At 49.1% G+C, this 27,982-nt stretch overlaps 1 protein-coding gene across 2 annotated transcripts; it reads right to left on the bottom strand.

Moving 5' to 3' along the window:
• Positions 1-773: 773 nt before the first annotated feature.
• ENOX2 (ecto-NOX disulfide-thiol exchanger 2) lies at positions 774-25,655 on the bottom strand. 2 transcript variants are annotated; one of them, XM_029963762.1, is made up of 15 exons: positions 25,518-25,655; positions 17,848-17,985; positions 16,803-16,937; positions 15,481-15,636; positions 13,690-13,896; positions 12,599-12,832; positions 11,119-11,331; positions 9,511-9,617; positions 7,385-7,499; positions 6,250-6,431; positions 5,609-5,716; positions 4,763-4,819; positions 3,631-3,739; positions 3,296-3,381; positions 774-1,313 (listed from the first exon to the last, which is right to left on the bottom strand). In XM_029963762.1, exons 1-15 carry the CDS (start codon positions 25,537-25,539, stop codon positions 1,182-1,184), a joined length of 2,001 nt encoding a protein of 666 aa, XP_029819622.1. In that variant the 5' UTR covers positions 25,540-25,655; the 3' UTR covers positions 774-1,181. The 2 variants fall into 2 exon arrangements, with proteins under 2 accessions (XP_029819622.1, XP_029819623.1); XM_029963763.1 differs by having other exon boundaries at positions 16,803-16,934.
• Between the last annotated feature and the right edge of the window lie 2,327 nt (positions 25,656-27,982).

The following is a 27,982-nucleotide window of genomic DNA, read 5'->3' as shown; positions in this document are numbered from 1 at the left end:
CAAGAACTGTGGATGGGTCAGAAATCAGGGAAGCACCCAAGAACAGGCACATAGGAACTGGGGCTTCTCCCCCAAAAACGTGGTGGGATCAACAGCCCAACTGAAGGGCACCTACACCAATGGCCACCATGTGGGGAACAGAGAAGGGGCTGGAAGTGTGCAGCTGGAAAACTGTGACACTTGCCATGACAAGAACATGTCAGGATGCCCTGCAGAACGGGAACGCTTCAAGGAATGGCTGTAAGCTCTGCAGGTGACAGCAGGCTGGAGGGCAGGAAAATCCACAGGGATATCTGGGCAGGCTGTTACCCTGCACCTCACCAACGTCTGCAGAGGGCTGGGGAGGAGCCTGGAAGGCACTGGGAGCATGAGGGACAGTGGTGGGAAGGTTCAGGAGCAGAGAAGTCTGTGCTGCTTGTAGCTCAGTCTCCAAAGCAAAGCAGGCGGAGAGGAATCGTGTGGTAAAAATCACCAAAACCCAGGCTGATGTAGCTTCTTTGCTCCACCCACATCCATAGAAAATAAAACACCCTTCCCATGTAAGAAATTTGTTACGGACTGACCCAGAGCACAAGTGGCACTGCCAGAATCCCCCCCTGGCTCCCAGAGGCTCTGCCCCCACCTCAACTTAACTGCTAACAGGGAAAACAGCACGAAAAAGAACCAATTCCTTGGCTCTGAGAGCCCTGAGCCATCTGAATCTTCTATCTAAACATACCTCGGGTTTTAGTCATAGAAATGGCTAAAAAATGCCTTTTTTTTTTTTTTCCCCCTTTTGGTGATCTAGAAACCAGAAAATGCCTCTTTGTTGTTGCTTCAGGACAGTCTATGGCTGGTAGTCTATGACAGTTCCTGCTGGTAGGAAGCTTGAGGGGGAAGAATTTGGGCACACAAACACATACAACATTGGCAGAACAGAGTTGACACGCTGGGCTTCAAAGGGTCAGGCAGGAGCTTTTTTCCCCAAATATATTGAACAGCACTTGCCCATTAACAAATAACTGATCAAAGGAGCTGCAGAACTTGAGGGTTCTTCCAGTGGTGGCTCCAGACTTTGTTTCACTTACACATTGTACCCCGGGGCCATGGAGCGTGCGAGGGAATCATCGGGAACAGGGGGAACAGCATCCCGGGTTTTCTCGGTGTCCATATCCTGCTGTTTTCAGCATTAAGTCAAAAGCTCAAGTCATTTTCAACCCATCAAAGCCACAAAACTTCCACCTCTTCTCCAAGCTGGCCCCAACCCCGCTCAGCTCCTGCCGGAACGTGTTCTGGAGTCGCGTCATGAGAACTTCCACTTCCGCCGTGCAGATCTGTAGGAACACAAGGAAAACATGACTAAACATGCAGATGGAAGCCCTGTGATGACTGGAGATACCCAAACTCAAATGGTTTAATTGTTGAAGGTCATCTGGGCTTTCCCTGGACTCGTGGGGATAATGTTGGGACACGGTGAGTTGTGCTGCTGTCCCGCTTTGGGGTGAGATGGCTGCAAGGATGAACACTGGAAGTCAGGGTAAAGGGACTGTCTGGATTTTTTCCCCTGTGGATAATGGATTAAAACCTCCCAGGTATTTAAGTCACTGAACAGGGAGCACTTTCACCTTTTTTTATTTTAAGTCCCACATGTCTGATGGCACAGGAGCTGCTCCAACAGAGCCAAGTGGGGTTGCATCGGTGCAGAGAAGGAACCTGAGCAGGTGACTTGGGTAGTTTGTCAGCCCAAGGCCTTGCCAAGCCCCATTCAGGGCTACAGACAGCTTCTGAAGGGCTGCTTCATGCCTCCAAACTACCTTTGATCCTAATTTCTGTGCTCTCTGCTGACCTTCTTGGTGAGACTGATGGGCACGGAACAGGGGGAAAGACATTCCTTGTCCTTTCCTGTCCTGGCAGCTTCAAGAAATCAGGTTGTACTTTCAGGTACTCCCTCTCCTCCTGCCTCACCTCAGGCCCAAAGATCTGCTAGAAATTAAGAATAACACCCAAACTAATTTGAGCTCCTGCAGGAGTGAAGAGGGAGACAGAAGAGCTCATGAGGAACCCGAAGGACAAGCAGGAACATCTTCCAAGGGAGCAGGCACAAGAGCCCAGAGTGTCAGGGAGCAAGAGGAGACTGATGCCACAGCAGAGGTTCAAGAGTGGGCTCTGCACAGGCCTTTTCTCCCAAGCTGGCAGCAGAAACTTCCAGCAGCCCTGCTCTGCACTGTGGATTCCAAAGAGGAAGTGCCAGAAGGCAGCTGAATGCTATGATGGCATTTTTTTTAAGAGCTCCAAACCAAAATAAAGGCAGCTGTTGGCCTCACAGACAAATTCCAAGCTAGAATGAGGAGATAAATTGTTAACTCTGTCTTGGTAGGGCTGGAGTGAGTCACGCCAGGGAGTCTTGTTTTCTTAGAACAGGGTAAATTAAACACTGAGTCAGAAACACAAGCAGCACAGAAGTTCCAATCCCAAGAGATGATTCCCTTGCTGGTGAGCCTCCTGTTCCTGGGAAGACAACTGAAGGACAGCAGAGGAGCGAGATGAAATTCCCTTGAACATCCCAAAGCCTTTGCACAGTTGCTCCCATTTACTCCAACAAAGGAGTGTGAAGCCAGCAGGACACAGGAATTCTGCAGGACACAGCAGCTCCATATTGTGCCATGGAAAAAGCATGAGCATGGCTGGTTACTGCCCTCAGTCACCCCACAAACAGGGATCGACCCCTGTCTTCCCACAGACCCCCTAAAAAGGACCCCACCAACAGGATCAGAGACAGAACAGGCTCAGGGAAGGGTGACAGGATCAAAAAAAACCAAGAACTTCGCTCAGAGACAGACTGACTGCTCAGTTTAGGGAGAACACACACAAACAGGGCCACAGCAGAGGGTGTGAGATGTTTAATGCACAAGGTGGTTGTTTGCTCCTCTCCTTGGAGGTCATAAGGAAAATAAAGGGAAACTGCCCAAAGGCAGCAAACTCAACAGAATAAACAAAAACATATGCTAGGGAGATTTTTCCCTGCCCAAGGCAGTGGTGCAGTCCCCATCCCTGGAGGGATTTAAAAGCCATGTGGATGTTGCATTTGGGGACATGGGTTTGTGGAGAACCCCAAAGTTGAGCTGCTTTGGGCAACCTGGTCTAGTAGCAACTGTCCCTGCCCATGGCAGGGGGGTGGAATGACATGGGCTTTAAGATCCCTTCCCACCCAAACCACTGTGTGATTCCAAGAAAGTTCACCCCTTCCAGCAGATTCCTGCAGGGAACAGATTCCTGCAGTCCTCTCTGTCCAGCCCCCACCAGTCCCCATACCCACCTTGCTGTCCAGGCGCTGCAGGTAGGAGCAGATGTACTCAATGCTGGCTCCAAAGGGATGCACGTGGAGAAACGTGGAAATTATTCCTGGGGAAAGGAACACCACAGATGTCATTGTCATGAGACAAGGACCAGCTGGGAACACAGGGTGACACCCTGTGTGTGTCACACAAAGTGACACCATGACCCCGCCAAAGCTCAAGGTTTTCCTTGGTTCCAGGACTCCCACCTCCCCTGGGATAACCAAAGGAACCAAAGGAGGCCAGAGGGAGTGCGAGGCCACCTTGAAGCAAGTCCCCCCAGCTCAGCATCACCACCAAGCCCCTCAGAACTCACCAACTAGGAGAACTTCTCGTTCAGATTTCACAGGACTGTTGCTCAATGTCTTCTCCACTGGACATTCCTTCTCCTGGCTGCAGGCACAAACTCTGGATGTGCTGCTCTCCTGCAAAACAAAACCACAGGGCCCGCTGCAGGCAAGAGCAGCCACCCTGGCACACCAGGCAGGGGCAGGCTCAGAGCCTGCCCTGGGGTTCTCCTGTTTCTCTGAGTCACTGCACCCATCACTGGTGTATCTACTGGTTATGTTCCAAAATGCTTCCAACAAAGCACAGCCGTGCCTGTGGTCCTGTGTGTGATCTACCAAGTGAGATGAAAAGCCCACGGAGTTCAGCCAGATGCCACCACACTCAGTGCCCCAGCCCTGCTCTGTGACACGATGTCTGCTCCAGAAGGGTCATGTTTTAAATAACAAAATACAAACCAGAGCAAGAAGCCTTGCCATGGCTAATTCAGCTGAAGAGCTTTAATTTTCAAATGCCCAAACTGAGGCAAATGTGATGGACCAAGTGCCCAGGGGCCACCCACCCAGGGTTCAGGATCAGACTGTCCCTGACTTGAGTTTGTGGTACTGAATTAAAAGAGAATTTGGCATAATTTATTATCTCTGAAATAAACACAAGTCTGACAGCGATGCAAAGATGGTGGGTGCACCAAAAGCAGGACTTGCTTTTATTCCTGAGTTTTATGCGGAATTCCAGTGGCCTGAGAGCTGTGGACAGCTATAATTGGGAACAGCTTCCAGTCACCAGTGAGATGGGCTGGAGGGGGGCCAGTGACAAACATAGAACTGAATTGTCCCCTGGGTCTGCTCAAATTCATACATCAGTGCAGTTCTCAGCTACACAGGGTTGAGGCTGTGCCCAAATGGCCTGAGCTTCCACATTCCAGAGGAGAAAGCAAAGCTCTGCCCTGTGGAAGCTGATCCAGAGACAAGTTGAGCCTGTTCAGTGCCCAACCACCCTCTGGGGGAAGAACCTCTCCCTTCAACATGAAGCCAATCTGTCTGTACCAGGCTCACCTCACACAAACTAACCCATAAACCACTGCTCATTTTACACTAAGGTGTTGTTACTCCATCAGTGAGAGATTCTGTCTGAAATAAGAGAAAAGAAGCTCTTGGACTCACATTCCCTTGACAATCAGCTGTATCTCCCTCCTTGTCCTCTTCATCTGCCATGCTCTGCTACATATGGGCAAAGAAAGGAAAGATTACTGATGATAATCTATTATTTCTCTTCTGAGGCTCCTGCTCTGATCATTACCGGGATATACAAAGCCATATTTAGTTCCTAGAAAGACATTCATTGTCTTCCCTAGCTCATGGCACAAAAAAAAATGGGGCTAAAGATGGAAAACCTGAGATAAAACCCAGCATCTGGCTCCATGGGCCATGGGGAGAAGTGCTGCCTCATGTTTCCTGTGTAATTGTCTCTGTGCTACAGAGGAGAGGACCAAGCAAGTGTAGAGTCATGCAGGGATCCACAATGAAAGCAGAGTGGATCACACCTGAGAAGCAGCACTATGCATTTACGTTTGGAATAAAGCAAGCATAAAAATATTACACCAGTGACAAAAACTTTCAATTCCATAGTGGTTTAAGGAGGGCAGATCAAAACATGCCCTTAAACCACAAATCTAAAAACCAATGTCTGATAATTGAGACCTTTTTTCTTATCTTGTAAAGCTCAGATTGCAGAAAACCCCATTCCAGCTGTGATACCAGCTGTGCACAATGAGAGTTACTATTTATTTATACAGTTGTTCTCACAGGTACATGAAGCCACCAGCAGGTCCATTACTGACAGACATCCTCCAATTTAACAGCTCATTTTTCCTCACTTTCCAAGAACCACTGCTCCTACCAGGGTTGGGCATCCTCTACAAGATTACAGAAGGACAGAGGTCCTTCACCACGCTCCTGATGGACCATGGAATCCAAGGACTGCACAAAGAAGCCCTGGATGACACATACCTGCTCCTTCAGGTTTTCTAGTAACGTTTCCACTTTTAATTTGTCTTCTTTCACTTTTTCTAACTCTGCTTCTCTCTTTTTGTATTCCTCCTGGACTTTCAAAAGATGCTGGAAGAGAAAAGATAAACTCAGTTCTTAACCTGCCTTCCACCTCCTATTATTTAAAGACTATAAAACAAAGAAGGGTTTTTCCATGAAGACCAGACAGGTCATATACAGAACTACTACAAGGTAAAGCATAAACCAAGAAGAATCTACAATGTACCTTAGAAATACCTTTGCCTATTAGCATACTATGTAAATATGGGACAGTAATTCCATCACCAATGGATGGATTTCCCACTTTCTTACTCAGTTATAGGGGCACACAGGCTTGGTACTTTGGAAGTCACAGTAGGGTCAAGCAAAGACCACACAAGGAATCCATGAACTATGAATCACTTTCATGGGATTCACCAGCTCATACAGCCACCAGTCGAACTATTTGGTCATTTGGGGTTTTTTTGACAACACTGGTAACGACAAAGTCGCTCCCACCTGCCTGTTTGGATCCCACCAAAGCCGGAGTGTTTTCACGTGTGTTTTTGCCCCCCCCCAATCCCAGCCCCTTTTGCCTCTGCTACAGAAAATTCCGGTCCCACCTTCTGCATGCCCTGCAGGGCCTGCTGGAGGAGCTTCATCTGCTGCTCCTTGGTGGTGTCCTCATCCCGGGAGGCTTTGCCCTGCTCCTGCTTGAGCAGCTCCACCTCGTTGCGATAGGCGTCCAGCTGCCAGCGCAGGCTGTCGTTCTCCTCCTTCAGCGCCTCCACCTGCGACACCAGCGCTGGGAACACAACAAAAGTCAAACAACCCGGGGGCAAGAAGCTCCTGGGTGCTTCTTCCCCTCACACACTGCATACAGGGGCTCAGCAGCTCCCGGTGAAAAGTGCTGAGCATCCAAAGAAATGCCTCCCAAGCACTGTTTGGGATGTCACAGGGCTGGAGCCCCTCTGCTCTGGAGCCAGGCTGGGAGAGCTGGGGGGGTTCAGCCTCCCAGCTGAGAAAAGAAGGCTCCAGGGAGACCTTAGAGCCCCTTCTAGTGCCTAAAGGGGCTCCAAGAGAGCTGAAAAGGAACTTTGGACAAAGGCCTGGAGTGACAAGACAAAGAGGAATGGCTTCAAACTGACAGAGGGCAGGGTTAGATGGGATATTGGGAAGAAATTCTTCCCTGTGAGGGTAGTGAAGCTCTGGCACAGGTTGCCAGAGAAGCTGTGGCTGCCCCATTCGTGGAAGTGTCCAAGGCCAGGCTGGACAGGGCTTGAACAACCTGGGCTAGTGGAAGGTGTCCCTGCCCATGGCAGGGGGTGGAACTGGATGATCTTTAAGGTCCCTTCCAACCCAAACCACCCTAGGATTCTATGATGTCCAGGAGAAGGCAGGTTGTGGGTTTGTAGTGTAACACTGCTGCTGAGCTGCTGTCTCTGGATTAGCTTCCATAGGGCAGGGCTTTGCTTTCACCTCTGGAGAAAGCTTCCAGCTCCTCCACATCCTGCTCCATCAATCCCAGTACACTTCACTAGGGACAGCAGCTCAGACACTGCTTTAGGTTCCCCTGACCATGGCAGGGAGCAGTGAAACACTGGCTGCAGACCCAGGCACTGAGAGGAAACAGCTCCAGGGAACTGCACTGATTCTGCGCTGCCCATGACCATTTTGGGGTGCAAAACTCTCAGAATGGGTCTCCTGAAAGAAACCGCTGAAGACAAGCGCTTTATGAGCTGCAAAAATTGATTTTACCTGATTCTTCCGTTTCTTTCATCTCTGATGGATCTTCTATTTCTTCATCAGACATTTCCATCTCCTCCTCTCTCCGGATGCCCATCAGCTCATCGTTATGGATGTTACGGATTTCCTGGGGTTCAGAAAGTAGAGGGAATTTCAATACAGATTAGAAGGAACAGGTTGGTTGGATGAAATGTTGCTGAAATATAAGTCTGCAAAACACAACTCCATGACACAAGAAAGGGGAAATGATTTAAAAATTGACACAGATGACTTAAATCAAGGGCAATACCCAGCATGAGTCAATCTGTCAGTGCTACTGCAGTTATTGACTCTTCCATCTTCCTTCTGCTCTTGTGACGAGACAAGTCAGACTTGCTGTGCAAACCACAGGGAATTCTGCTCAACCTTAAATACTCTGGAGCCAGGAAGTCCCAGCCTGAGCTGGGACAGACCAAACCAAGACTGCTACAGCTGCACACCTGCATGTACAGCAAAGGAGGTTTGCCTACAGGTCCATCTCTTAGCACTACAAATACCTGCAGCCCCCTGAGCCCACCTGTGCAGCACCAGAGTGGGGTGTCCCTCGAGCAGAGACCTCCTCAAGGTGACCCCAAAAGGCTGAGATACCCCTTACCCAGCATGTGATATGTACAATGAGGTAAGAGACATTTTCAATTGCAGATGCTAGCAATGTTTTTATACATATATATATCTGTCAAAGTCTGTACCAAGAAGCTGCATGTTGTGGCTCCACCTTCATTTAAGAGCAGACCCTAAGCTGGGGGAGAGCAGCAAGCTGAGCCCAGGAGCAAGTGCTCTTGGAAGAGGCTTCACCAGTGGTCTCACAGCCTCTTCCCACCGGGAGAACTTACCTTGGAACAAAAGACAGCTCCAACTGGAGAGAGAGCTCCCACCCCAGCCATAGCGAGCAATCAGAAAGTAGGGAAGAACGGGAGCACTGGGGGCTCGGGGTGGAAGAACAGTCTGAGTCACACTGCACCTGGCTTCTCAGGTGGAGAGGAAACCTTGGCTCCTCCTTTAGCTACTACAGAGGTTTGACTCAGTGGGAATTTCAAAGTCCCAGAAGTGCACACCCATGGGGAGATCACAGCTGGAAACTTCCCAGGACAACACAGCCATTTAGAGTGTTCCACCATGGTGGAGGAGGGACCATCCTCTTGTTACCAGAAGGGCCCTGGCTGGGTATGATCCAGCACCACAGATTCTTCCCAGGCAGCAGCTGTATGGGAAGGTGGGTTGGACACCCCCAATCCATGGGGATCCCAGGCCTGGACATGCCCAGCCTGTGGTGATCACGGACCACCAGACTCTCAGCTTTGCCCGATTTCACTTTTGATGTCAAATAATCTTAGAGGTGAAAGACAACCCCTGGCTTTGCTGGGATAGATGTGCCTATTCCAAGTTTGTAATAAGGAACTCCATATCCAAGAAAAACCCAGAACTGAAGGATGATTTATACTAGAGGTAAGGAATGACAACCAAAGGGACCAGGACAGTGTGGAGGAGTAGGATCAAACCTCATGAAAGTGAACAAGGCCAAGTGCAAGGTCCTGCACCTGGGTCACAGACCCCAGGACAAACCAGACCATCACTTTCCCAATGGACCCCCTTTCTTTACCTTAGCTTCCTTTTTTCTGACATTCTGCCTGACTCCCTTATCTGAAAACATCCTCCCTCAAGCTTTCCAGGCTGTCCAGCTGCAATTATTTCCATCTCTCAAGGTCAAAATATCACATAAAAATGTGATAAAACAGATTCTGATGACATTTAGGGTTTGTTGTTGCTTTTTTTTTTTTTTACCATCTCTCTAGAAATCCCTCTTCCTTTAACACTAAAACCAGTAGAACAAAAATCAATATTTATTATTATTACTATTATTACTGCTATCACTGTGCACAGCTTCAATCAGCAGACAGGTCTCCATATGTTGCTACAAGTAACACGAATACCAAGAGGAAACTTATTACCTGCAACACGAGAGCCGAGTGAGCAATTCCCACCTCACGCTGTGAACGAAGGTGTTGTTATCCACGCGAGCAGCGTGCACACTTAACATCAACATCCTGACAAGCAAGAGACCGTGCTGGAGGATTCTAACACAAGAAAAGATTACCAACCTCTGCTTGTTTGCACCACACGCTGATGTTCTTACGCTGAGCTTTCGTGAAATGGTCCCAAGCCTTTTGTTTGGAGGCAGAATGGTACACGGCCACTATCTGCTCGACTGGAGTGTCAAATCAGCAGCAAATCGGGCCCGAATAGCATCCAGAGAGGGCGAACAAGAGGAGTAAAGGAGTAAAAAAGTGGAATCAGGCAGGTGGTTTGGCTACCCTTTTCTTATAACACTGTACTGTGCTGATGCTACGCTCAGGGAAGAGGGTCAGTGCCTGGAAAGAGAAGTGTGGGCTTCACCAGGCCTCTGCCAAACACTCCCGGGTAACGACCAACTGGGAAATGGGCTCTGCTCTCAGCTGGGAAATAGGCAGGACATGTGGGAAAAAAAGGCAGCATGTGTGTGCTGAAAAATATCCAAATTTGCTGTGCAAGGCTGGTTGGGAGTGTAAGGAGTCCAGGGAGGCAGGACTCGCCCTCCACAATGGGATGATGAGGTACAACCATGAGTTCTGGCCCTTGGGACATCCCAAAGGACAGTGCCACAGCCTGTGTGACCTACAGGAAAAGGATCCTGGCACTTTCCATCAGCTTTTCTTGGTCCTGAAATTTATTCCTTCTGTTTCTCTAGAAAATTCCCAAAGCATTTTGGATACACAAAGTGCTTCTCCTTGGCTGAGCGCTCACCCACAGCACAAAGCACATCTACCTGATCGGGTTCTTATGCTTGTGATGCAGTAGTTTTTATTTCGTAACAATTACAGCATCTCCCTGCTTCTCAGACCAACCTGAGAGTGGTTGAGATCTCAGCTGTGTTTTAGGGAGTGGAGTTACAGACCAGCCTCTATTATTACTTACTCTGCAGTGCTCAATGTATGTCCCTCTGGACCGTGTGCCCATATTTTTTACCAGTAACAATTTAAAGAAAAAAAGAATTAAAAAAAAAAATAATCAAGTAGCAGCTGAAATTATTAGATATAAAATCAAAAGTTAAGAATGTTCACAACCCAGGCAAGAGGATCAAAGAAAATTAGTACGATTGTGGAGAAGGTATTCATAAAGAAGTAAAAATACTCAGATTTACTTTAACAGAGATGTGTAAGAGGCAATGAACGGTCTGAGGAACTGTTACAAAACACATTCTGGAATTAATACAGTCCATGCCTCTTCCTTATTTCCTCATTTAATAAAGCACTGGGATTTGAAAGACCCAGGTTCTGCAACAGGCTGTTGGAAACACTCTGCTGTGTCCTACCTTTGGTGAATAAATCCTGCACACTTCGCTGAGGCACCAGATTCCCAGGAACTTACCTTGTCTGTGCACAGGAGGAGTTGAAAAGATGACAGAACTACTAACAGATGATAATTAAAAGAGGAAAGAAATTCAGCACTCATTCTCTCCTCCCCCCCAGATGTGGACTCTTACCCCAGCAAAAAGTACCACGAGGAGTTTTTGCCAAGTGAATGACACCTGATTCTAAATGAGCTGTAGCTGCATGGAAGCCATTGCTACTTCTTTTCCTGGAGCCCTTTTAGTGTGGCCTCTCCAGACTAGAAATTGAGAGTCTTCCCCACACCAGACAACCAACATCCAGTGTGGAAACACTACTCACACTGCACCAGGATCCCTGAGAGAGCCAGTTTGAACTTCTCTTTAGCTTCTTCCATCTCCTTCTCGTGAGCCGCCTTCTCGTTGACGAGCCGGCGGATGTGGCTGTTGGCCGACTGGATCATGGAGTAGAAGTTGTTGGCAGTTCTTCTGTTCACTTCCCCACGCTCTATCCAGGTCAGCAAGGTCTGGATGGCTTCTGAGAACTTTGTGTCATCTGTAGCAAGAAAGGACAGCTTTACACCACGGGTATGGGGTTGCCTGGGCAGCTTTCGGGTCCTTTCCCTGGCGCTGAACTGCTCTTTCAATGGTCGGCTTCCTTCAGGTGGCTCATCACAACTCCTGGAAGCATGGAATGATCTGAACCCACAGCTGTACAAAGGCAGGCAAAGTCTAAAACCAAACTGATGGAGCAAATCATCTGCTGAGGTGCAACAAGAGGAGGACCAACTGCTAGAAACCTACTGCAAAACTTCATGTCTACTCAGATGTACCCTTCTGTGAAAGGAAATACCCTCCAGCTCCAAAATTATCAGGTCAAACATGGGTCTCAGGCTTCAAACTAGGTATTAGGACTTATACTAGTCCTTTTAACCTTAACCAAAATTTTCTGGAAGAAACTTGTACTGAACGGTTTTGATCTGCGCAAGTTTGTTGCACTCCAAAGGTTTGTTCAGTCTTGGGAAAATAAGATTTAGGGGAAACCGTGTCACCATGTTCCAGGATATAAAGGGTGGCTACAAAAAATATGGAAACCCTTTTTTTTACAAGGAGTCACATGGAAAAGATGAGGGGGAATGGGTATTCCTGGGGAGATTCCCATTGGGCACAAGAGGTCAATTTTTCACAATGGGAACAATCAGCCATGGGAAGTGCTGGATTCCCCAATATCTCTCTACAGCTCCCTGGCAGGAGGTTGTAGCAAGGTGGGGGTCAGTCTCTTCTCCCAGGCAACCAGCAGTAGGACAGGAAGGCACAAGTCTTAAGCTGCACCAGGGGAGGTTTAGGTTGGACATTAGGAAGAAGTGATTGGGGCACTGGAATAGGTTGCCCAGGGAGGTGGTAGAGTTACCATCCCTGGAGGTATTTAAGAAGAGACTGGATGAGGCACTCAGTGCCACGGTCTAATTGATGGTGGTGTTGGGTCATCGGTTGGACTCGATGATCTCAGAGGTCTTTTCCAACCTAGCTGATTCTGTGATATCAGATGCTTTCAAGATTGGGCTGGGCAGGACATTGGGCCATTTGGCCTAGACCGTGCTTTTGCCAAGAAAGGTTGGGCCAGGCGAGCCTTGAAGTCCCTTCCAACCCGGGATTCTACGAATATAAATTCAGGCACAGGTTTGTTTTGACAAAAAGAAACAATTCTGAGAGGGAGACGGCCCGGAGAGCTGCCAGGGGCAACCTCAGCTCAGCAAGACAACCCCAGGAGAACACAGAGTTCTGTCCAGAAGGGTGGCCACGACCCCCAGAGAGTCACTCACCTTTCAGCTTCTCGGCCACCACACTGCACTCGTGGTCGGAGTAGTGGACAACGGGCGGCGGCGAGGGCGGGCGGAAGCGCTCCTCCGCCAGCCGCCGCCGGTGCCGCTCCTCCCGCGCCAGCATCCGCTGCTTGCACTCCCACTCGTACAGGTCATCCCTGGCCTGGGCAAAATCCACGTGCAGGCGCCCCGTGTCCTTCTTGTCCGTGCTGGAGCCCAGCCGGATGCGGTAGCCTGGTGGGCATGACAAGTGGTCAGGCTTACGTGGGGCTCCCCAGGTAAAAGGAGCCCAGGGAGGGGGGTGGTTCGGCTTTGATGGCTCAAAGGGACAAAATCCCCACAAAAGTCAAGCACACTGGCCAATTCATAAGCAATTGGGAGCAACAGGGACCCTTCAGCACCGTCTAAAGAATCAGCTGGATGTTTATCCAGGTGAGATGGGCATGGACTCTACCTCAGCCCCAATATTTTGTGGAGGTTTCCAGATGACAAAGCATTGCTGTCTGTGGAGGTAGGGACTATTTCAGAAGGATTTGTGACGGAAAGCTAGAACTCGATTTCGCTTAGGAAGGCTGTAAAATGCCTTCTCAAATGGGTTAGATGTTTTTTGTTCTCCCTTCCGCATTTCAGAGAAAGTTGCAGGGAGAAGCTGTGAGCAAGCTACCTCTCTCCCTGGTATGCAGAGAGGTAACATCTTTGCAGACATGTACTAGCCTCCTCAGGCCAGAGAGAGTGGGTGAGGAGAGAGAGAAGACACAAAAAGCCTTGGAGAAGACGGGGCACTGCCTTTTTTCCCTGGGGCCCGGTGTGTGCAGCATAGTTAAGAAGTGGTCCTTGCATCTTAAATAAACCTTTTTTTTAATCCTTCCAGTGCCTTGGTGTTCTTGGGAAATCCATATGTTTTACCTTACACTGTCTTTCCTCTCAGGAGCTGCTGTCACGTATTTAAGCAGAAATGCAATGGCAGCAGAAGGGCAAACTGACACAGCATCAGATAAATCTGCCCCAAATCCTACTGTTCTGCCTATAAATGACAAGATCACATCTCTGCCCCAGAATTTTAAGCTGCCATCTGAGACAAACACACCCACCAGACAGGTAAAGTGCCTTGTCCACCATGAACTCCTCAGCGAAGCGGATGTGGCAGAAGTTCTTCTTGCTCTTGCGGATAGCGATGACCTCCCCACACTGCTCAAACACCTCCATGATGATCTGCTCCGTCCCGTTTTCCGGCAGCCCTCCGACAAACACCGTCTTGCACCCCGGGGGCCTCTCCCTTGTGGCTGGAGGGGGAAGATCTGAAGAGAGAAATCAGAGCAGGTCAGTTTTTGGGTCGTCAGCACCTGTGCCTTCCATCTGTGTATCCGGGTTTAATTAGATGTTGATACTTTTGGTCTGTGTTTGGCCCAGCCACCTGTGAGAGTCTCTCCTTTTCCTGCCAAGTTATGAGAAAACAAGCACTGATAAACGGGAACTTCATCCTTGAAGGAAACGTTTTGGACAAACTACAATTAATTGGGGTCTTACTATTGGCTGATGGCCTTCCAAGGGCATTTGAAGGAGAAAGTGAAGAGGAGGGTGATGAAGGACACCCCCAGACTCATTTAGAAAAGACCCCCTGAGGTGCAGTGCTCGAGCACGAGGCAATTCCAAAGTGCATGTGCAGATGGGGCACCACTCACACAATGGGGGGGAGGGACTGAAGGCCTCTAGCTGGGCAGTGCTGGCCACACCTGCCCAGGTAGACATCACCAGGAAGTTGGATAAAAAGCAGATGGCTGGTGCTCGGAGTTAGACTCAAGCCTCACATGAAGGACAGTGCTGCCTTTTGTGGGGACACCTCCTAAGTAACACCTGCGTGAGTGGGGGGTTTATTGAGGGCTTATTTCCCTCTCTCCTCTTTCCTGTCTCTCAGTTTCTCATTTTGTTGGCCACTTCTTTGTAATAAATATTGGTTTTGTTGAGCTTTCAACGGTGTATGGTTTCAGTTTCAGCATCCTTCCCTGCTACCATCTGTCCACCTCTCCTGAGAGACGACCACACCTCGCTGGCGTCCTTCAAGGACATGTTTACCTGCCTGTTTCCAAACAAAAGATCTCAGGAGCCTGGAGCCCTTCAAACACCCTCTCAAGTGCAAGCACAGGCTCACTGAGCTGCTGTCACAGAACACAGGCAGCACCAGGGGCTCAAAACTTCATGGTAGGAGGTGCTATAAAAATCACAGTTTAAAAAATTGTCCTAGTGTAAATAATACATGGCAAATGTATACAGAGGATTCTCTGTGCTGCAACTGCACACACTGCAGACTTTCCTGCCTGAGCTACACCCTCCCACACAGATCCACACTATCAATGACAGACATGTCCCTGTATCATGTCTGTTTTGGTTTTCACCCCTCTGGTTCTTATCACAGAAGAGAGGAGAAAGGGTCATCAGCCAGTGTGAAGGGGATCCCTGTTTCCTGCTACAGCCTGGTGAGCCCTGTGTTTCTTCAGTTTTCTCTCTTATTTCCAACTGCCCCTGCTCTCCTTCCACTGCATTCTGCAAACCCCTGAGCACTCCCATGGCTCAGCATGGACCATGCCCCTCACCTCCAAGCCTTAGATAAAGGCTTCAAATATCCAGGGGCTGGAATGTTTTCTTCCCCATCCTTATCAACCTAACAACTGAAGAGGCTATTTCTGGAAATGGCAAACACTCAGTGACAAGAACAGGCTTTTCCTGTTGCCCCTGTCACCTTCCTGCCAGCAGTGAGTCACAGCAACTCAGTCCAGACCTGCTGTGCCCAGGTACAGGAATGGCCCTTCTCTCACACCCCCCCAGGTTTTACAGAAATATAAACACACAGATATTGCTACAGAGACAGGACAAAGCACAGTTACGTGGGTTAGGAGGGAAGAGAGTGCAGCTCTTGCAGTGAATGATCTCCTTCACAGCAGGCATGTCTGGAGGGATGGGAGGTGGGACGATCCCTAAGCCCGGCATCATGGGGTTGATCGGAGGGATTCCAGTCATCATCCCAAGAGCAGGATCAAAGTCTAAAAGGGGGAAAGAATAAGGGAGTCAGGGGGGTTTGGAGTCATAGAGTGACTGTGAACTTGGACAGCAAATGAGGTACACTCCCACACGTGCCAGTGCAAATCAGCTGAATAAACACCAGAGAGGGAACATGGTAACATCAAACTTCAGGTTTGTGCCCTTAAAACAACTTTTTAAAACTATTTCATTGCTGATTGCCTCAGTCAAATAACTTTTCTCTGTTAAAATAAACTACTTCCTTCTCCCCTCTGTAGACACCAGCTCCCATCTAGTGTCAAGCACTTCCCAGTGAGGTTTGTCCACAGAAAGACACCTGTGACACATGGGCTTGGAGCAACCTGGAGCAACCTTCCAAGCAATGGAAGGTGTCCCTGCCCATGGCAGGGGGTAGACCAAGATGAGTTTTAAGGTCCTTCCCAACCCAAACCATTCCATGATTCTATTATTCCAAGAGCACAGACTGCAGGCAAAACTTAGGGCTGTTAAAACAACCTGCTCTGTGCCAAAAGAGCAGAAATGGGACTGCAGAGTGCTGCCAACACAGACATTCCCTCCCCAGGTGAGCAGGCAAGTGTTCAGGCATGAGAGAGCATCCTCCTTAGTGCAGTAAAGCATTGGAATGGTCAGGTCAGTTCAGGACTTTGATGTCCAAAATCCTGCACTGCTGGGGAAACAAGGCACAGCCCAGCTCTGTTCTCACAGGAGCTCTTTCACCCTGGACAGGATGACTGACCCATGCACAGGTATTCCAGACAAGGTGGTCATTCCTGGAACAGAATCCTTCATTAATTTCTGCCATATCCAGTTTGCTGCCCTGTTGCTTTTCTCTTCATCTCCCTCCCACCCTTCCTTTTAAGCCATTCCAGTTCAGCTTAGAGTAACGTGTTCCTGGGTATCACCGGTTTCCTGAGCTCTGCGTGGCATCCTCTTCCTCCTCATCCACTGCAGAATATCTAGAGGCACCCCAGAATAACTATTTGCACTTAAAAATATGTATCCTCTCAAACCAGGTCTCTAAATAAATCACTTGGAGATTTAACGTATTTCAAGCACAGCTTGTCCACGTGGTTGTGTGCATGGTGGGTGTTTACCCAACTGCACTGAAACAGGTTATTTCCAAAGACCTGTCCAAAAGGAAAGGTGGGCAGGGCCTGGCTCAGCTCACCAGGCAGGAGGGGCTGTCCTGTCATGCCCATGGGAGCCATCCCCAGGTTGTTCATGGCGGTGGCCCAGGCGGTCGGGTCGGACATTGGCAATCCCATCGGAATGGAGTCCAGGCTCAGATTTCTGCCACCATCTGCTGAGAGGAAAATAAAAGTGATTAAGAGCTTAGAGCAGCTCCCAGCTCTGCTGCAGGGCACAGGCTGCCCAGTGAGGCTCTGCAGTGTCAGCACCCAAAACCACAGCTGAGCCCAACGCTCGGGGAAGAACCAGATGGGAAAAAAACAACCAGTGCTGTCCCTCTGGAGCAGCCAACATTTACAGCAGCCACGTCTAGGAAAACACCTCAAAGCACCTCAGTTATGGTTTATCCACTGCAATTAACAGCTCTAAGGGGCCTTGATGGAAAGGTAACGGGACACTGATTCCTCCCAAGAGATTTATGAACAAAGGACACACATCCAGCAGGTATAAACTGTGAAACTGCACTCAACTGAACAGAACTGGTCAGGCTGTCCCAGCAGAATCCTCCCACTGCCACTGGAAGTCACTTCTCTTCCACACTCAAAGGGGAAAGGAAGCAAAGAACAACGTGCTGTTGTCAGCAGCAGGACCAGCAGAGCAGAACTACCAGGTAATCCAGGTGGAGCCACTGACACTACACAAACACAGGGTCTGACTAAGCATTCAAATTCTGACCAGGCTGCTCCAAGCCCCATCCAACCTGGCCTTGGATGCTTCCAGGCATGGGGCAGTTACAGCTTCTCTGGGCAACCTGTGCCAGGGTCTCACCATCCTCACAGGTAAGAATTTCTTCCCAACATCCCACCTAACCCTGCCCTGTTCCTGTGAAGCCATTCCCCCTTGTTCTGTCTCCATGTTCTCCTTGTAGAGATCCCACAACCCAAGCATGGCTCCGGGCACACCAGACCAGAGCACAGCTCTACCTGTCCACCTTCCACACCAACAGCCAGCACAGCAGCTGGATTTAGGCTATGCTACGTGGATCCCTTCCCTGCTGCCAGCAGTGGAGCTGCCCCTCAGCTCACCTGGAGGAATTGCTCTCTTCCTCTTTCCCGGGTCACTTCCATCCTCAGCCGGGCTCTCCGACACCCGGGGGCCAGTGGCACTGCCCAGCTGCAGGGACTCAGTGCTGCTGGCAGGGTCAAAGGCCAGCTGGTTTAAGCCTAAAAGAAAAAAAACACACTCAGAGACTTTCTTTAGACTGGTTTGTGATGCTTCAGAATCACAGGAATGAGAGAAACGCCCAGTTCCAGGCACAAGCAGCACTCCAGGTCCTGGGGGAATTGTGCCTCCTGCTTACAGGGCCCAGCCACACTTCATCTGAATGATACCACCATAAAATATTACTCACCAACATCAATCCCAACACCCACACAAATTGAACTGCCTGGCAGTGTAAGCCAGGGGTGCATCTCCCCTCTGTTAAGCAGCTTTTCATGCCTGGAAACTCAGAGGACAGGATTTTTTCCTATTTCTTCCAGTACAGAAATACATTTTTAATAGATACCTAAGTGTCACCAGTCATGAATTCATTTGAACTTATTTACTACCAAAAAAACAAGGCATGACTTAGAAGATCTTCAAAACCAGAAAGTGCTACTGGAATTTTTATTCAAGGAGTCCAGCAGGCAGCTGCTCCCCTTCATGGTCATGGAAGGGGTTCTAGGATGCAGATCCCTGAAAAGGGAAGCTCCAGACCCAGCCCACAGGACCACACTCCTCCTCATGCTCATTTTAAGGACCTCAGTGCTCAAAGACAGAGGGCCTTGAGTCCTGCTGCTCAGGCTTTGCTTATAAATTAAGCAAATTGAGTCTTATAAATTAAGTAAATCGAAGGTAAAGATCTAAGCAAATTATGCAGAATTGAACTAAAGAGGACTGAAGAAAAATATGGTTTGCAGCTTCCAGTGTATTCTCTAATGCAAGGAATTACACCCACTTCAGAGTGAGTCTGAAGCAGCTATTGGATGATCCACCCACAGATGTGTGGTGGGCAGACTGCAGGTGATGGACAATTAATGGCATTTACGTGCCAGAAGAACACGTTCCCACCTCTCTAAAATGCTCTGTTTCTTAAACTACAGGTAACAAGACACAAGTGCTTTGTAAACAAGTCCAAATTAATGGAGTCTCCAAACTTAAAGCTTCCAGTGTGCAGTTAATCACAGCGAGTTTGAGAATCACAGAATTGCTATGGTTGGACAAGATCTTTAAGATCACAGAGTCCAACTGTCAACCAGCACCACCACCATGTTCAGCACTAAACCATGTCCTCAACTGCCACATCCACATGTTTTTTGAACACTTCCAGGGATGGTGACTCTACCACTGTCCTAGGCAGCCTGTGCCAGGGCTTGACAAGTCCTTCTGTAAAGAAATTTTCCCTAATATCCAATCTATACCTCCTCTAGCACAGCTTCAGGTTGTTTCCTCTTGTCCCTTGTTCCCTGGGAGCAGAGCCTGATCCCCATCTGGCTCCACCCTCCTGTCAGGGAGATGTAGAGAGTGAGAAGGTCACCCCTGAGCCTCCTTTTCTCCAGGCTCAAGAGAGGGGTCCAGTGCTCTGAACTGAGCACCCAGTTCCTCACTCCACCTTCTGTCACAATCAGCACTTGCAGGGATGCAAGACCGAAGGAGCATTAAAATATTCAGGTTTGATTTATTTTTTTCTCAGCAGACTCACTCTGAACAGACAATGAAAAAAAAAGAAAAAAAATACAAAAACCTAACAAATCCAGACCCATATAAAGCAAGAAAATCTAGATCCATATAAAGTAAGAAAAATAACCACAATTCCAAGGGGAATCAGCAGAACTACCAGAGCACCAAAGATGACAATTATCCCGTCCCAACGCACCGCTGGGCCGAGGCATTTGTACCAAACCTTCCTCCAGACACTCTGCACTGTTGTGATTTCTATTCCAGAGGATTCCACTTCCAAGAACTTAATAAACGTGGCTGCTGGGAGCGGCTGTAAATAGCCAAGTGGACACAGGGAGCCTGGAGGGCTCCTCTCCGAGCCACTGAAAGGTGAGAACGCCAGAAGCGGCCAAAAAAATAACAACTATTCAGCTGGCAACAACAATAGTCACGCCTGGCTATGCAGGATGCCTACAATGCTGTGTCTTAAATATTCCAAAGTCGAAATATCACAGAGGTCATGAGGGCTCAGGAAAACAAATCTGGAGGCCCCGGGTTAAAAATAGACAGGCCGTACGCAGGGAAGACATAAGGAGAAAGGAAAAGGAGTAAGTGTAAGGTTTGCCTCCATTATTATCCAGGTGATGGAAAAGGCAACATTAAGCTTGAACAAGAGTTTTCCCACACGTGGGAGTAGGGAACGACGTGGACAAGCAGTGATACAGCTGGACACTGGTGTCACCAGGATGGACAGACACCCTGCTCTGACAGGAGACACTTGGCACTGACCAGCACCTGAATGCCAATGGACACTGCTCACCCATTGCTTCCCAACCCACTGGGAAGCACAGGCAGCCACTTATCCCTACGATTTCCATCCCCAGTTTGAGCTAGGATGCTTGATTACGCCCTGTGGTGCAGGAGGACCACTTGGATGCTGCACGGGTTCCAATGGTTGTGCTGGGAGGGAGGCAGCTGGCTCCAGCAGGTAACAAGGAGTGAAAAACTCCTTGTGTTCTTGGCAAAAGGATTTTTATTGTTGTTTTTTGGAAAAAAAACCCCCAACCAGATTCCTTTGGAACAGGACAAACACTGAGGAAGCTCTCACGCTGCACAGCCAGCACTCACCCTGTCAGTCAGGGCATGAGTCAAGCCTAAGAAAGTGCCTGAACTGAGTGCCCAGCTCATGCCAGAGCAGGAGGCCCACACGCCCCATGCACCCATGCCAGCCCAGGAGACCTTCCATGATCAGACTCAGCTCAAGCCCAGGGCAGAAATTAATGCAGCTCCTGGGAAATGGATAATGTTCTGCTGGATTAGTGTGTCCCAACTGCTCACAGAAGGCTCCAATTCCAATCTGACATATAGGAAGGAGCAGAAGCAGCCCTACAAATGCTTGTGAGCCTTCAGCAGCAGCTCTGACTGCCCACTCCCTCCCCATGCTGTGAGCCAGCACGTCTCCTGCCTTCAGCATATGGATTCACAAGAGGAGATCATTAAAATGAAGAGAGGAGACCACGGTGATGGAGAACTGAGCAGTAATTAATAAGTACTTGTTTCTCCTCTTGAGTCATTTCTACCTGTAAACACTCAGCCTCAAAAGCAGGAACCAGAAGAACAATTTAAAAATAAAAGAAAGGGACATTCCCAGAATTCATCAAGCCCTCTGAAAAGCCCAGGAAGGCAGCCAGTAATCAAAAGCACTCCTGAGGAATTCTCCTCCAGGTTATCTCCTGCACCAAAAGATCAGCCTAGTCACAACTTGTTTAAGCAGCTGGTGAGGAGCAAAGGGGAAGGGGAGGTTGGTGCTACTGTGAGTAAAACACTCTTGAAGAGGCAGGAGAACACCACTGCTGGCTTTGTGACTGGACAGACCTGTCCCAAAGGAACACCACTGCTGGCTTTGTGACTGGACAGACCTGTCCCAAAGGAACACCACTGCTGGCTTTGTGACTGGGTAGACCTGTCCCAAAGCTCCCAGTCGTGCTCAATTTGGGGTGATGAGCAGCAGCAGGTTAAGCAGCACAGTTCCTCCAGGCATTGTATGTCACTAGGAAGAGACTGAGTAAGGAGATCCCAAATCAGCCCCTCAGCTTATCCTCACCTCCAGCTTCCCCAGCGCCCCAGAACTTGTCAGACCTGCCCTGCAGCCAGATGAGGTTGCAGGGCTGGCACGGGAGCTCAGCGTGTGCCCCAGAACCAACAGCACCGCTTGGAACACACCTCCAAAACAGGCCCCCCCAAAACAGGCCCCCCCAAAACAGGTCCCACAAGTTTTCTCAGGTTTAGTTGAGTTTCCTGTATTTTGATGTGCCCTTTGACCTTCCACTGGGCACCACTGAGACAACTGAGAGATGTGGGCACAACCAGCCAAAGCATCACAAAGACAACCCGAGACACTCCTGGGAGAACAGACCAAAGGTTTGCTCCAGCCACTTCGTGAACATCCCTCTTCCAAAAAATCTATAATTGATGGGCTCTCCATCAGATGCAATCGGATATGTTCGCTCACAGAGGCAGCACATGACCCCCAGACGTGAATGCAGCAACATTTTTTGTGCTGGGACGAATTTGGGGTGTCAGGTTAATGCTCAGAGGTGACTGCACAGTGGGACCAAGGCACCAGACCCAGGTTCAGTCTCCTCAGTCACAGCTTGGTTCATCCTCATGGAGAGCCCACAACAAGAGGAGCAAGGAGGTCAGAGCCAAATCCCTCATGTGCTCCCACAGGAGGATTTGGGGTTGTTTTGAACCTCAGTTGTGTCTCCCAGAGCAATCCAAAGCCAGCCACACCAGCCCAGTGAGGGCACAAGAGTACGAACAAGACCAAAAATTATTATATTGCTCCCAGATTTCTAGAACTGGCTTTCCTAGAGCCTTTTATCCAACTGATATCTCACAGGCCAACAATTGCTTCCTGTGATTCTCTGCATTAGGACACAAGACTTAAAGAGAGAAAATGTGATTGCTTCAAATGAAACTCAAGGTGTCCAAAAACCTTACCACACTGCACGAGGAAAGAAGGAACATTTGCACCATGTTTGCACTTGCTGTGAAACTTCATTCCCACTTACACATGTTTTTTTTTCCTTCCAAGCCAATTATTTCTCCACACAAGAAGTGGTTTAAAGCTGCCTTGCTTCTTCAATACCCTGTTCCAAAGTGCCTAAAACTCTTCCAAAGGTGGAAACAGGACTTTCTGGGGTTTAACAGGACTTTAAAGCTCTATGTTTACAACTTCACATGGTACCAGGGCACTGGAAGACAAGCCCACTACTGTCCTAATACAGCCTCCAACTAGAATCCCACAAGCCAAATACTGAGAAGTCACAGAAAATGGAAGCTGATGAGATCACGAACCACAGCGTATTTTCCTTTGCAGGCACAGGCTGGAAACTGAGCAGCTCCTTCACAGTGAATATATTTTGTGGGCAGTGCTGTCTACAAACAGCACTGGAGAGAATGCAGTCACTCTTGGTCCCACTCAAAGAGATCCTGGTAGTTCCTCCAACAAGGACTTCTGGGATCCCAAGACCTACTTCCAGCAGGGACCATGCTTGGCACTCCCTTGCAGCACAGAGTTTGCTCTGAGAGTTAAACCAGGCCAGAGAGAAGATTCCCAACACTCTTTGAAGTAAGAAACCCTTCATTACGTCAGATTTTCCATCCTACATGTGATAAATGCCACGCACAGCAGGCACCTTCAGGTCTGACTACCTCTCCCCTGTCATCTCAGCCAAGAATCGGAGCTCCAAATGCTGGATACAGAGAATGTGCTCAGAAGAAAGCTGAAGCTGCAGAAAATCCTCTCTCCTGGGCACAGAGCAGAGTAAAAGCTGACAGGCTCAGCCACTACAACCGTGAGGCACAAACACAAGCACCTCTCTGTCTTTTGTGCAACCAGAACAAAGTGTCCTTGGCCATTCCAAGTTGCCCTGCTCAGGAGGGAAGGGACCAGCACTGGAGCAAGCCATGGGGGTCTGCTCAGTTTTCCTGTAGCAAGCCAGCCTGGAAGGCCAAAATCAGCAGACTTCTGTATTTGCTATGCAGTAGGTAAGGGGTAAGGAGAAAATCTGGGTTTCCAGAGAGTGTCAGACCAGTGTCAGCATTTCCAGAGCCATACGTGGCACAGGTGCCAGTGTGCCCTTCACCTCCAAGCACTTCCCTTACGTATCTCCAGGGATTTTCAGAAGAGTCAATTTTCAGGAGTGAGCCATCAGGCACTGCCATAATGCAGTGACTAAACCTTTAAAAATAAAAAACTTGGGCTAGAAGATTCCTCACTAGAAAAAAACGGATCAGGGAGGGGAAAAAAAAAAAGGAGAGATTCTTAAAGATGAGCAGAAGGTGACTCTGAGCAAGGCCTCTCCCACAGCACAGCAGGTTGCTGTGGGTGGTCTTCCTTCTCTGGAAGTAGGTGCTGAGGTGTGTTTTATGGGAAGAGAGGCTGCAGCTTCCTGCTGGCCTAAACAGCATTAACAATGCACGGCCCCCCATTCCATCAGGATCAATCCAGGTCCATGCTGGGGCTATATATGGCTGCAGCTTTCACAGCACACGCTCAGAAAGGGGCTGGAGAGACAGGGAAGATCTCAATGTTCCAGGCATAAATCAAGGGAAGTATCCATCTTCACTGGGTCCCATGCCAGACCCGGGACAGGACTTGGTTTTCCAACCCTGCAAACAGAGCTTGGCCATTTGCCTTAATTACCAGGGGAAGAAGAAACACAAAACAATCCCTGAGGTGAACTGAAAAGCCTGGTTTAAGATCACTCCCATTATCAAGAGCCAAACACACTGGAAATCTCAACCCAAACAAGGGATTGTGCTGCTCCCACACAGACCTACTGTGCCTGCACAGGAACACAGCAACCACTGGGGCTGCCACCTCAGGATTTGGGCAAAATCTCCCCTTCTGGGTTCAGGAACATTCAGTTAAGTGGTGACAGCAGCTCTGCCACAAGCCTGGCACTGCTCTGGAACCACACACTCCAGCAGCAGCCTCACCCTGATCAGGCACTGGAACCATTTTCCTGACATCCAACTAGTTAATAAGCAGCAGAAACATAAAACCTCGGCCCCAAAACTCAAATTAAAACTGTTAACAGGTACTCTGACACTGTCACACACCTAAAAGCATTTCAGTGATAACACTTAAAAAGTCCATGCAGGCTGGTGCTTGTATGGTCATATTTTGGGGTGTCCTGGAACCTTATGAACTACTTTGGGTCATGTTTTGGGGTGCCCCAGGTTCCGCTGAACCCTTCAGGTGACATTTTAGGGTACCGTGGGCTCCTCTGAACCCCTCAGGTCCCCTGGAGTCCTCCAACCTCCTCAGGTCACTTTTGGGATGCCATGAAAACCTGTGAACTCCTTTGGGTTCCATTTTGGGCACCCCTGGGTTCCTCTGACCTCCTCAACTCACTTTCTGGGGTACCCCAGGTCCCCCTGAACCCCTCAGGCGACATTTTGGGGTCCCCCAGACTCCTCTGAACACTTACCAAACTTCTCTTACCCAGCATCAGGGGAACTCCAGAAATGGGCTGACACAGGCTTTACTATAAATACGGATTTACCTTTTGCCAACATTGGCAAACATAGGAAATAAGCAGTGCTCAGCCTTAGCAGGGTCCCTGTGCTTTTAGGAATAAACTGGATTCTGGGATACACTGTGCCATGTGATTACACATGCTAGTTTTAAGTCCTCAAGAAATGCACTTTAGCAGACACCAAAGTACACCTGCAGCAATCGATTAGAACACAGAGAAAAGAGACCAGCAGGGAAGGCAGAGAGACACCAAGGCTTTGAAGTTACATTTTAACCCCAACCGTTTCCTTTCAGAGACTGGTTCCCACATTCAAAAACTACTGCATGTTTCTCTACTGCACTCCTGGATTAGATACCACTGTTAGAGCTTCACAATCACCAATCTGACCCAGGGGCTGGCCAGGCACACTGATGAGAGCTGCAGAATTCCGACAGTTACCTCTGGCAACTCCAGAAAATCCGATGTGGTAGCACATTCAGAGAATCCCACAACCCCCCAGGTGTTACCTGTGTACTGCACCAGGAACATGGCAAGATGCTCATCATATGTCAGTAGTTCAGCCAGTTCTCCCACTGCTCCCAGCTTGGTTATTTGCTTAAAAATCCGAGTGCCAGGCTGAGCTCCCAGGCAGCTCCCAGCACAACGGGAAAGCTGGGACTCACTGACAGCAAAGCTGCCCCAGGGCGGGCCGGGCAGCACAGGAGAGCCCAGGCTGGCAACCAGCAGCTCCACGTGTCACCATCCATCTCCAGTGACTGACACCCATAGGCAGATTCCGGGATGCAGGGGACGGAGCTGGGTGAGCAGGTGGGCAGGCGATTAGCAGCAAGAGCATCTGAATTTGCCAGGGATTTCATACATCACTGCTCTAAGCGCTGGCACGCAGCTAAATAAACCCTGTTTGCATGCCCGAGATTAGTGGCCTTTGCACTGAAAGATTAATTCCTAGTAATCCTTGACAGTAAGAGGCACACTGCTCGCTTTCCTCGGTTCTGGAAGCTTGTGTTTAGAAGAAATATATTAGCTTCAGACGAGCTAATTATTCTAGCAGGAAACTATTAAAGGAAAAAAAAAAAAAGGCACAAAGAGCCCCTTTCTCCTTTGCCCCTGAGAATGCCGTGGTCAGTGACACCAGTCAGTGACACCAACCTGCAGGGTTTTCACAAAAACACGTCCACAGCAGCAAAACCAGGGAGATTTGATCAAGTCCTGTCTGAGTTGTGCTGTTTACTCAGCACTGTAACCCCAAACAAAGGAAAAAATTCCTTACCAGTGTGTGTGTGCACACATGTGTGTCACCAGCACAGCCCTCGGTGCTACCCAACAGTGGGACCTCTGCCAGCCCCATCACCCAACATTATTAAATATCCCATGGAATGTTTTCAGGATGGCTCTGCCAAACCACCTTCCCTCTGCACACATGTCTAGGATTTCTAATATTGGGATTTTTCAGGGGGTGAGCAGCTTGTGTTCCATGAGGTTCAGAGCAGGATGTTCCAGGCTCAGGGGGGACAGGCAGCTTGTCCGTCCCATCCCTCCCCACCCTGCCAGCCTCCCCCACCACCCCTGGAGAGCAATAACCAACACCTGCCACCTCAGAACAAGGCTCAACAGCTCATATTTTCAGAACTATCTTTTTGAGAGGTTAGGAGAAGAAAACTGTTGGGCAAAGGACTAACTGCACTATTGGGGAAGAAAAAAACGAGGAAGAAGAAAAAAAAGAGGGAGAAAAAGAGAGGGAAGACACAAAGAAAACTCCAGCAGAGCCAGCAATTGGGATCATCAGAAAATGCCAGTGCAAAAATCTGGACTGAGGGGCGAGAGGACCTCACAGAGGGGCAGCACCAGTGCGAGGAGCCGCTGGCCGAGAGCGGAGCAGCTGGACGGGACAGACACGATGGATCTGGAATAATGTCAGCAGAAAAACTGGGGATTAGGGGAGAAATCTCACGCCATCTTTGGAAGGTGCAGGGAATACCTCGCTAGCAACACCTGATCTTTGCAATGACTCGGCGATTGAACCCCCGTCCCTGCTACGAGCTCAAGTCGCCCGCACCAAAAACATGACCTTCAATGCAGAAACCTGACCTTACCCCGGCTCCCACACAGCTTTCAACAGCTCAGCTCCAGGGGCCTTTTAATTACGTGGCACAAAATCCCTCAAATAAACCATGAAGAAACAAGAGAAACCAACCCCTGGGCTCCCAGCACAGGGAAGAGTAAGGCTGGAGTGAGCAGGAACACAAGTCAGAGGGACAAACTCCCATCCCAGGTTGCCCCAGAGCTTTCCCCACCATCTCACAGCTCTGCTGCAATATTCTGCAGGAAAATACAGAAATATGCAATGGCTAATTACTGTTGCTACAGGGGAGGTAGGAATTGTGCAGACTAATGAGGAGCTTACCCAAGGATTAACGTTTGTGTAACGAACACGTGGCACTAAAGAAGAAAAACATCTGTATGCAGCATGACCTGGATATACACTGCTAGTAACAGCCAGACCTCACACACAGGACAAAAACAGGAGGAAAATAAGACAGTAAGAAGCACATAAACATAAAGAAGCTTGACATAAACGCTTAAGGAACCAAATACACGTATAGATGAGTTACAGTCAAGGGATCTTTACAGAGCAGGGCTGTGGGAGAGCTGCAGCCCACGGCAGCTGTGGGTACTGGCATGAGTGTCCCCAAACCTCACCGTGCTGCCCACGGACCGTCTGCTGCGGCACCACAGATCCAGCACAGCCCAGCTACACGTGTGGGCACAGCTGAGCCTCAGAAGCTTAGGAAAGAGAGAGCACAGCCAGGTACTCCCTGGTGTGAGGCTGCTGCCACCTTCACCCCCTGCCTTTTGCAAACCACCCGCTCTTGGGGCATCACCAAGGTTGGAAGAGACCTTCGAGATCACCCAGTCCCACCATCACCCCAGCACCAAAACAATCACCGCTAAACCACATCCCCAAGTGCCA

The sequence above is a fragment of the Manacus vitellinus genome, unplaced genomic scaffold (genome assembly GCF_001715985.3).
Source record: "Manacus vitellinus isolate BGI_N305 unplaced genomic scaffold, ASM171598v3 scaffold_62_pilon, whole genome shotgun sequence".
NCBI classification, from domain to species: domain Eukaryota; kingdom Metazoa; phylum Chordata; class Aves; order Passeriformes; family Pipridae; genus Manacus; species Manacus vitellinus.
This window is presented reverse-complemented; position numbering and strand designations above follow the sequence as displayed.